General features: G+C 50.5%; 1 protein-coding gene across 1 annotated transcript in view; it reads left to right on the top strand.

Moving 5' to 3' along the window:
• DHX34 (DExH-box helicase 34) overlaps nucleotides 1-2,744 on the top strand; it is a 27,440-nt gene extending 24,696 nt beyond the window's left edge. Inside the window, exons 14-17 of the mRNA XM_007535651.3 lie at nucleotides 463-759; nucleotides 1,455-1,631; nucleotides 1,849-1,987; nucleotides 2,530-2,744. Coding sequence (XP_007535713.1) covers nucleotides 463-759; nucleotides 1,455-1,631; nucleotides 1,849-1,987; nucleotides 2,530-2,663 — 747 coding nt within the window. The 3' untranslated portion in view covers nucleotides 2,664-2,744. The remainder of the gene's footprint in view (nucleotides 1-462; nucleotides 760-1,454; nucleotides 1,632-1,848; nucleotides 1,988-2,529) is intronic.
• Nucleotides 2,745-10,234: the final 7,490 nt, after the last annotated feature.

Here is a 10,234-nt window from a genome sequence, read left to right as displayed (position 1 = left end):
TCCCACTCTCTTGATTTCTGGCTGTCTATCCAACAAATAAAGATAATAAAAAAATAAAGTTTTAAAAAAAAGATGGATGAATGGATGGATATATAGGTGGGTGAATGGGCAGGTGGATGAGTGAGCAGATGGATGGATAGACATGTGGAAGAGTAGATGGATGGATGAATGACAAATAAGTGGATGATGGCTGGATGGAGAAATGGATGGCGAGATGATGGACAGGTGGATTGATGGTCAAATGGATGGATGGATGGAAGGATGGATGGATAGATGGATGGATGGGTGGGTGGGCGAGCAGTTGGATGGGCAGTCAGTCGGATGATGGGTGAATGGATGGACAGATGGCTGGATTGACCACTAGGTGACTGACTAGGTGAATGGGCAGGAGCTGGGCTGGACTGGGGCCTGTCCCTGCTGGCCTCCGGCCTCTCACACCCACTGCCTATCCCCCACCCCTAGTCCCTCCTGCTGTTCAGCCGCTCCCTGGACACCAACGGCGACTGCTCCCGCCTGGTGGCTGATGGCTGGCTGCAGCTGCAGCTGGTGGACAGTGAGAGTGCTGTGAGGCTGCTGGCGGCAGCCCTGCGGCTTCGGGCCCGCTGGGAGAATGCCCTGGACCGGCAGCTGGCCCGCCAGGCCTGGCGGAGGCGGGACCACCGGGATGAGGAGGAGGAGGAGGAGGTGGCAGAGTCCCTAGCCCACTGCAAGGATGTGGTGGCCTTGAGCGGGGAGCTGCTGCAGTTTATGGCCTCCAAGGTACCTGTCCCCACCATCCCAAGTCCAGAGGGCGCCCACCACAGGCTCAGGGGCTCAGAGAAGCCCAGCTCCCTCTGGGGAAGCTTCTAGTCACAAAGGGTGTCTGCTCACAGAGATTAGAAAGAGCGGTTTCAGGGTTCAGCAGTGCTGCACCCAGTGGAGCACACATGTTATCAAGCACAGGGACCTGGGTTCAATCCCCTGGTCCATATTTGTAGGGGAGACACTTAATGAGTGTTGAAGCTGGTCTGCAGGTGAAGCAGGTCTTTCACCCTATCTCCCCCTTCCCTCTCGATTTCACTCTGTGTCTCTCTATTAATAAAGTAAAATAAAATAAATATTACTAGAGAGAGCAGTTTTGAAGCTAATTCCCCACTTCTTAACTGGGGAGTAGTTGAGCTCCTGATTCTATGTGCTGCAGAAGTGGGAGAGAAGGGTGCAATCCAGGATGACTCTCTGGGGGCGTGGAGGGGACTGAGTGAGTCTGGGGGAAAGGTGAAGCCCGGCTGCCATGTTGACTTTGTTGAGGAGGCGGCAGGTGTTATCAACAAGCACCCCAAACCATGTCACGATTGGTGGAAACAATTAGCCTCATAACTAACCGAATAGCACAGGAGGTTGTTTTCAGGCACAGCTGGATCCAGATGCTATGGCAGTGTCTTCCCATGTGGTATCTCCTTCCTCTCTTTCCTCAGGTTTCCTACAGCCTCCGGCGGCTCACAGGGCTGGAAACCCAGAACCTATACGTGGGACCTCAGACCATCACAACGGCCCCCAGTCTCCCTGGCCTCTTTGGCAGCTCTTCCCTGAGCCCACACCCCACCAAAGGGGGCTACATCGTCACTGACTTCCTCACCTACAACTGCCTCACGGTGAGCCCAGACCTCTGCACATGGGGTTTTAGGGAACCCACCCACCATGTACCAGCCTTATCCAGGGACGGAGTCTGCCTCCCCCAAGAGCTTCTGGGAAGGACCCTGGGCTGCCATCCCCGAGGGCTTCTGGAAGGGGCCCTGGGCTTCCAGCCCCGAGGGCTTCTGGGAAGCTTCTGGGGAGGCAAAAGTGATACCCTTGCCCTGTCTGCTATAGAGCGACTCAGATCTGTATAGCGACTGCCTTCGCACCTTCTGGACCTGCCCCCACTGTGGCCTGCACATGCCCTTCACGCCCCTGGAGCGCATGGCCCATGAGAACACCTGCCCCGAGGCCCCACCTGATGGCCCCCCAGGTGAGAGTGGACTCCGGGGCTTGAGCACTGCTGCCTGGCCCTGCCTCCTCCCCACGCTGGACACTCTGAGGACTGAGCTCAGCCGTCTGGTGCTGACGGGACCACACCTAGGTTTTGCCACAGTGTCCCGGCCCGGAGCACCTCCTCCCTATCAGTGCCTCTCTCTCTGTCTGTCTATGTCTCTGGCTGTCTCTCAGGGATGCTACAATGGGAAGACTTCCCATTGCCCCACACAACCCACCCAGGACTTGGGGTGTGTGTGTATGTATATGTGGGGATGATGGCCACATGATGAGGGCCACATGACCCACATCCCAGAACTGCTTGTCTGTCTCCTTGTGGACTCTAGCTTTCTCTAACCCCAGGAGCAAAGATGTGCCTGTGAGTATGTATCAATCAAGGAAGACTTCTTGGAGGAAGCAGTGGGGTTTCCCCCAAAGAGTGGGAGCATGGGCTCCTGTAGCACCTGGGAGTCGGGTAGGGGTGAGAGGGAGCATGTAGTGGAGGGCCAGCATCACAGCTCCCCTTTGTTGTTCCCTTAGGAGCTGAGGATGCCACCCCTGAGGTCCCCCAGAAGACATCCGCCCTGCAGAGGCCCTACCACTGTGAGGCCTGTGGGAAGGACTTCATCTTCACGCCCACGGAGCTGCTGCGACACCGGAGGCAGCACATGTAAGCCCAGCACAGGGCTGCCTGCCAGAGGTCTGTGTGGTCCAGCCCAGTGGACATGTGAATAAAGTCTCACTTCCTGACCTGAGCCTGCTCCTGTCCTCTTGTTGGTCCTCCCAGGGGGTGACCTCATTTCCACACATCTCCCCTGTCTGCTGGCTGCAGCCCCTGACTCCTTTCTGCTCCTTACACGGCTCCAGAAAGTTCTGCCTCAGGACCCGCAGATTCTATTCCCTGTGCCTTCACACTCTTCCCCACAAGTGTCCCAGGCTGCCCTGTGGGAGCCCCCACAAGGGGAAAACTTCATGAGAGGTGGGGTCGTGCTGCAGCATCTCTCCTTTCTCTGTCTCTCACCTTTTATGTAAAGAAAAGAAGAAATGGGGGAGTCGGGCGGTAGCGCAGCGGGTTAAGCGCAGGTGGCGCAAAGCACAAGGACCGGCATAAGGATCCCGGTTCGAACCCCGGCTCCCCACCTGCAGGGGAGTCGCTTCACAGGCTGTAAAGCAGGTCTGCAGGTGTCTATCTTTCTCTCCCCCTCTCTGTCTTCCCCTCCTCTCTCCATTTCTCTCTGTCCTATCCAACAACGACAACAACAATAATAACTACAACAATAAAACAACAAGGGCAACAAAAGGGAATAAATTAAAAAAAAAAAAAAGAAAAGAAGAAATGGGGAGTCAGGCGGTAGCGCAGCGGGTTAAGCGCAGGTGGTGCAAAGCGCAAGGACCGGCATAAGGATCCCGGTTCGAGTCCCTGGCTCCCCACCTGCAGGGGCGTCGCTTCACAGACGGTGAAGCAGGTCTGCAGGTGTCTGTCTTTCTCTCCCCCTCTCTGTCTTCCCCTCCTCTCTCCATTTCTCTCTGTCCTATCCAACAACGATGACATCAATGACAACGACAATAATGACTACAAGCACAATAAAAGCCAACAAGGGCAACAAAAGAAAAATAAATAAATAAATATGGAAAAAATTTTTAAAAAAAAGAAAAGAAGAAATGGCCATCAGGAGCAATGGAGTTTTGTAGACACTGAGCCCCAGCAATAACCCTGGTGATTAGAAAAGAAAGACAAAAGAATTTCTTAAGCACAGGTGGTGCAAAGCGCAGGGACCGGCATAAGGATCCCGGTTTGAGCCCCCAACTCCCCACCTGCAGGGGAGTCGCTTCACAGGCGGTGAAGCAGGTCTGCAGGTGTCTATCTTTCTCTCCTCCTCTCTGTCTTCCCCTCCTCTCCATTTCTCTCTGTCCTATCCAACAACAACGACACCAATAACAACAACAATAATAATAACAACAATAAAACAACAAGGGCAACAAAAGGAAATTTTTAAAAAATTATTTGAAAAAAAGAAAAGAATTTCAAGGAGTGAGGAAACAGAATAATGGTTCTGCAAAGAGACTCTCATGCCTGAAGTTCCAAAGTCCTGGGTTCAATCCCCAGCACTACCATAAGCCAGAGCTGAGCAGTGCTCTGTTAAAAAAAATAATGATGATGATAATAATAAAATTAAGGGGTCAGGAGTTAACTCACCTGGTAGAGCATATGTCCTGCTGTGTGTGGAGCCCTGGGTTCAAGCCCTAGCACCTCATAGGAGTGCCATGGTTGGCACAGAGAGAACTCCATCCTTAGGGGATAGTGGAATGGTGCTGGAGTGTTTCCCCTCTCTCTGCTTCTTTTCCTTTTTTCATCTCTAAGTAAACTGAAGGAAAAAAATGCCATCTGGGGAGGCTGCTCAGTATTGGTACTGAGCATGCGTGAGGCCCTAGATTCAGTCCCCCTTCCCCAGCACCCCACGACATGGTGACACAGTGGATAAAGTGTTAGACTCTCAAACACAAGGCCCCCAGTTTGATCTCTGGCATCACATGTGCCACAGTGATGTCTGGTTCTCTATCTATCCTCCTCTGATAAATACATAAAATCTTTTTTAAAAAAAATCCCCAAACTGGAAAGATAGCTCACTTGAGCTCACACATTTTAATGCCCAAGGGCCTGGGTTCAAGGCCTTGGTCCCCACATGCAAGAGGGAAAGCTTCACAAGTGGTGAGGCAGCACTGCAAGATGTCTCTTCTTCCCTCTCCCTCTCTGCCATTTCCTTCCCTCTTGATTTCTTTCTGTGTCTATCCAATAAATGAAGAAAAAAGACAGCTCACCTGGCTAGTGCACTGCTGTGCTATGCAGGTGACTCAGATTTGAGCCCGGCACTGGGGGAAGAAGCTTTAATACTTTTAATCCCTGTTTCTATCTATCTGGAAGTCAGACTGGAGGGGGGTGGATGCTGGCACACCTGGTTAAGCACACACAGTACTAAGCATAAAGATCCGGGTTCTAGCCCCCAGCTTTCCACCTGCAGTGGGGGATGCTTCATAAGTGGCGAATCAGGTCTGCAGGTATATTTCTCTCTTCCTCTCTATTCTCCTTCTCTTCTCAATTTGACTGACCTGTCCAGTAAAAATGCAACCAATGGCCGGGAGAAACAGTGGATTTATGGCACTAAGCCCCAAAGATAACCCTGGAGGCAGAAAAAAAAAAAAAAAAAAAGGTAGGGAGGAGAGAGAGGTAAAGAAAGAAGGGAAGTAAGAAAAGGAGGGAAAAGAGAGAGAAAGAAGGGATGGAGGGAGACAGAGAGGTCCATAGAGCCAGAAACTGATCAATTAAGGGTGGGGTGATTCCTGAGAGGTTTCTCTTCGGGTCCTGTGGAAACGTGCTAGAGTCGGTTCTGACGATGGACAGATGCGAATCGCATCTCAGCTAAGTCAGACTCCACCACTCCGGGGCTCTGCGGCACCCTCTAGAGGGAGCCCCGCGCACTACAGCTGCGCCACACAACCCTCCAAGTGCTGTGTCCAGTGAGTCTCAAGAGTGACCACCGGAAGCCAGAGCTGAGCCGTGCTCTGGTACAAAAATACCATAAATTAATTCAAAACTATCCTCATGAGCACACCCACTCCAGTGTTCTACTTCCACAGCCCAGCAGCCATTACACACACACACACACACACACACACACACACACACACACCCCACATGCATACATCCATGTCCACTCTGACCTCCAAGCCACCCAGCCTGCCCACACCCACACAGACCCCTTATGGAGCCCCCCACCCCCACCCCTTTTCAACACCCACCTCCTCTGGTTCCTCAACCCCAGGAAGTGGGGAAGGTCATTGTAGTTACAATTAACCTCCTACCCCATTTCCTCCTCCAGAGCTGCACTTCACTCCCATTGCATTAAGAGACTGGTTTAATGGAAGGGGACGGGGTGGAGGCGGGGCCTCTGGCAGGAATCCTGTCAGGTTGAGCCTTGGCTCAGCCATCCCCTCCCATTGTCCTTCCCCCATCTGCCTTCAAGTGCGGGGGGGGGGGGGGGGGGGGGGGGGGGGGGGCTGGGAGGCCCACCTCTGTGCTTCTTCATCCCCCTTCTTTCATCCTGGGACTTTGGAGAAGAAAAAATATTCATTCTGCTCTCCAAAATGAGATACAGCCCAGCAAATCACTGGTCGTGGGCCATTTGAAAGCCACAGAATGGGGCAGGGGAGACAAAATAATGGCTATGCAAAACAAGATCCTAGGTTCAAACCTCCACACCAAGGGGAAGGGGGATGCAAACAAACAAAACAAACAAACAAACAAAAAAAACAAAAACAAAAAACAAAAAACCTCACTGGATTGGCAGCTGGGGAAATGGCTCAGCTGGTAGAGCACCTGGATTTTAAACCTGAAGTGCCTGATTCCATCCTGGAGACGTGCCCTGGCTTGTCTCTCCGTTCATGTGAAGCACAGTCTCATATGTCATGAATCTGTACATAAATAAAGGCTGGGGCGGGCAGCTGCTCACTCTGTTGAGCACACGTTACGATCCCCCAGGGACCCGGGTTCAACCCCTCTGGTCCCCGCGTTCAACCCCTCTGGTCCCCGCCTGCAGGGGGAAGCCTCATGAGTGGTGAAGTAGGTCTGCAGGTGTCTCTCTCCATTTCCACCTTCTCTCTCTCTCTCTCTCTTTTTTTTCTTGATAGCACAGGGAGGGAATTGAGAGGGAAAGGGAAATAGACACCTTGCACACCTGCTTCACTTATTTATTTTTTTAAATTTATTTTTTATTTTGGTTTTTTATTATTGGATACAGAGAGAGAAATTGAGGAGGAGGGAGAGGGAGACATACAGACAGAGAATCAGCCCTGCTTCACCACTTGCGAAGCTTCCCTGCAGGTGGGGACCAGGGGCTTGAACCTGGGTCCTTGCTCATTGTAATGTGAGTGCTTAACCAGGTGCACCACCGCCTGCCCCCCCCTTCACTTCCCCTCACTTCTCTGTGCAGGTGGGGAGAAGGGGCTCGAACCCAAGTCTTTATGCATGGCAATGCGTGTGCTCAACTAGGTGTTCCAGAGCTGCATCATTCTGGCACGTACAATGCAGAATCGAACTCAGAGCCTCCTGATTGAGAGTCCAGTGCTTTATGCACTGTGACACTTCCCAGACCATCCAGCTCCCCCACCCTTGTTTGTTTCCCTCTCTTTCTTCCTTCCTTCCTTTCCTTCCTTTCCTTCATTTCTTTCTTTCTTTCTCTCTCTTTCTTTCTTTCTATCTTTCTTTCCTTCCTTCCTCCCTCCCTCCCTCCCTCCCTCCTTTCTCTTTCTTTCTTTCTTTCTCTCTCTCTTTCTTTCTTTCTATCTTTCTTTCCTTCCTTCCTTCCTTCCTCCCTCCCTCCCTCCTTTCCCTTTCTTTCTTCCTTTCTTTCTTTCTTCCTTTCTTCCTTTCTTTCTTTCTTTCTTTCTTTCTTTCTTTCTTTCTTTCTTTCTTTCTTTCTTTCTTTCTTTCTTTCTCTCAGCATGCTTGAAATGGCTGGAATGAAAATTGGATCTCAATGAACCAGGAACTAAAACTCCTTCTGAGGCACTGCAGTGCCCTCTGGAGGGAGCTAAGGCACAGTGAACGCCAGACTTAGAAGTAGTGCAATCCTGGAGGTGTGAAATCCTCACTTAAAATCATAGAATGGGAAAGCTATCAGGGAGGGGATGGGATATGGAGATCGGGTTGTGGGAATTGTGCGGAATTGTACCCCTCTTATTCTATGGTTTTGTTAATGTCTTCTTTCTTAAATAAAAAAAAAAAATCATAGCATGGTAGTGTGGGGTGGGTTGGGGTGGCGCACCTACCTGAGCACACGTTACAATGTGCAAGGACCTGAGTTCAAGCCCCTGGTCCCCACCTTCACGGGGAAAGCGTCAGGAGTGGTGTAACAGTGTTGCATGTCTCTCTCCCTCTAGCTCCCCGTTCTCTCTTGATTTCTGGCTGTCCCTATCCAGTAAATAAATAAAGATAACAAAAAATAAATTAAAAAAATAAATCATAACATGGGGCTGGGCAGTGGTGCACCCGGTAGAGCACACACATTACTTTGTACAAGTTCCTGGGTTCAAATCCCCAGTTCCCACCTGTGTGTGGGGAGGGGGGGGAAGCTTCAGGAGTGGTGGAACAGTGCTGCAGGTGTCTATCTTCCTGTCTTCCCCTTTCCTCTCAAGTTATGTCTCTATTAAAAAAAAAGGAAAAGAGAAAGAGGGGGAACAAATGCCCATCAGAAGCAATGTAATTATCATGCTGGTGATAATCCTGGTGGCAAAATAAAATAAAGAATTAAAAGAAAGACAATCCGGCTGTGCAGATAGCATAGTAGTGCTGCAAAAGGCTCGTATGCCTGAGGCCTTTAAGGTCCCAGGTCCCCCAGCAGCACCATAAGCCAGAGCTGAGTAGGGCTCTGGTCTTTCCTTCTGGATGTCTCATTAATATAAAATAAAATAGAGAGAAAAAAACCATTATATATATATAGAAAAAAGAAAGAGGATCCTAGTAGAAAACAGACTCCTGAAAAACAAATAACAAAGAGGGTGAGTGGGTTAAATAGCATAATGGCTATGCAAAGAGACTCTCATGCCTGAGGCTCCAGAGTCCCAGGTTCAGTTCCCCCACACCACCATAAGCCAGAGCTTATCAGTGCTCTGGTTAAAAAAAAAAAAAAGAAAGAAAGAAACCATACCTATTTTGGGGGCCAGATGGTGGCACACCTGGTTAAGTGCACATGTTACAATGCACAAGGACCCGGGTCTGAGCCCCTGGTCTCCACCTGCAGGGGGAAAGCTTTACAAGTGATGAAGCAGGGCTACAGTTATTTCCCTGTCTCTCACCCTCTCCATTACCCCCTCCCCTCTTGATTTCTGACTGTCTTTATCCAATAAATACATAAAGATAATAAAAAAATTTATATTGAAAAAGTTATGAGGGCCAGGCTGTAGCACAGCAGGTTAAGGACACATGGAGCCAAACACAAGGTCTGGAGTAAGGATCTTGGTTCGAGCCCCCTGCTTCCCACCTTCAGGGGGGTTGCTTCAAAGACGATGAAGCAGGTCTGTAGGTGTCTTATCTTTCCTTCTCCCTCTCCCTTTCCCCTCCCCCCTTCTCAATTTCTCTCTGTCCTATTTGATAAAATAGAAAAATAAATGAAAAGGAAAGAATGGTGGTCAGGGAGTTGGCCCAGTGGATAAAGCACTGAACTCTCAAGCATGAGGTCCCTAGATTAGTCTCCAGCAGCACATGTAGCAGAGTGATGTTTGGTTCTTTCTCTCTCTCCTCCTATGTTTCTCATTAATAAGTAGCTTAGAAAAAAAAGAAAAGGAAAAAATGGTCGCCAGGAGCTGACACCTAGTCCCAGCAACCTGGAGTTGGGGGTGGTGAGGGGTGGTGCGGGGATCACCAAGTCCCTCGGGCTGTGGAGCCAGGCCAACGTCAACCTCAAGCAGAACATATGGAGGGGTGGTGGCAGGCAGGCCTGTTTCCCTGATTGCACAAGAATCTTTGTTATCCAAGTAAGTGTCCAGATGCCTGAACCCAGCAGCTGGCACTAAAGTCTGACCTCAACGTCTCTTGTCTGTCTGAACTTTCAACTGGAGCCCAGAGCTAGCTCCATTCCCTTCCTTTCTAGAGAATCAGGGTTAGTGCACCTGGTAGAGCGTAGCTGTCACCATGTGCAAGGGTGAGGGTTAAAGCCCCTGGTCCCTACCTACGGCTGGGGGGGGGGGGACCTTCACAAGCTGTGGAGCAGATCTGCAGGTGTTTCTCTTTCTCTTACCCTATTTCCCCCTCCCCTTTCAATGTCTCTCTGTCCTGTCTAATAAAAAAGGGGGGGATGGCCACCAAGAGTGGTAGATTCATATTGTAGGCACTGAGCCCCAGAAATATACACAGAGAGAGAGAGAGAGAGAGAGGACAAATTAAACTTGTCAACACCATCAATCATTTATCTTTTGCTTTCCTCTCATAAAAAAAATCCAGCTTTGTCCCTCCTTCTTCTTCTAGCGTTTGCCCTTCTTCCGTAGCCAGTCAACAGCGTCAGGTTGAGCCTGATGTCAAGTTTCGAGACCTCCTTTGAATCTGGAGAGGTGGCAGTCGTTGACTATGTGGGTCATAGTCTGTCTGGAGCCGCAGGGGCAGTTCGGGTCGTCTCTGGCTCCCCAGCGATGGAACATAGCGGTGCACCGGACATGGCCTGTTCGATAGCGATTGAGGAGGGGCCCAATCATA

Source organism: Erinaceus europaeus, chromosome 2, assembly GCF_950295315.1.
Source record: "Erinaceus europaeus chromosome 2, mEriEur2.1, whole genome shotgun sequence".
NCBI classification, from domain to species: domain Eukaryota; kingdom Metazoa; phylum Chordata; class Mammalia; order Eulipotyphla; family Erinaceidae; genus Erinaceus; species Erinaceus europaeus.
The sequence above is the reverse complement of the archived record's forward strand: the minus strand, read 5'-3'. Positions and strand labels throughout refer to the sequence as shown.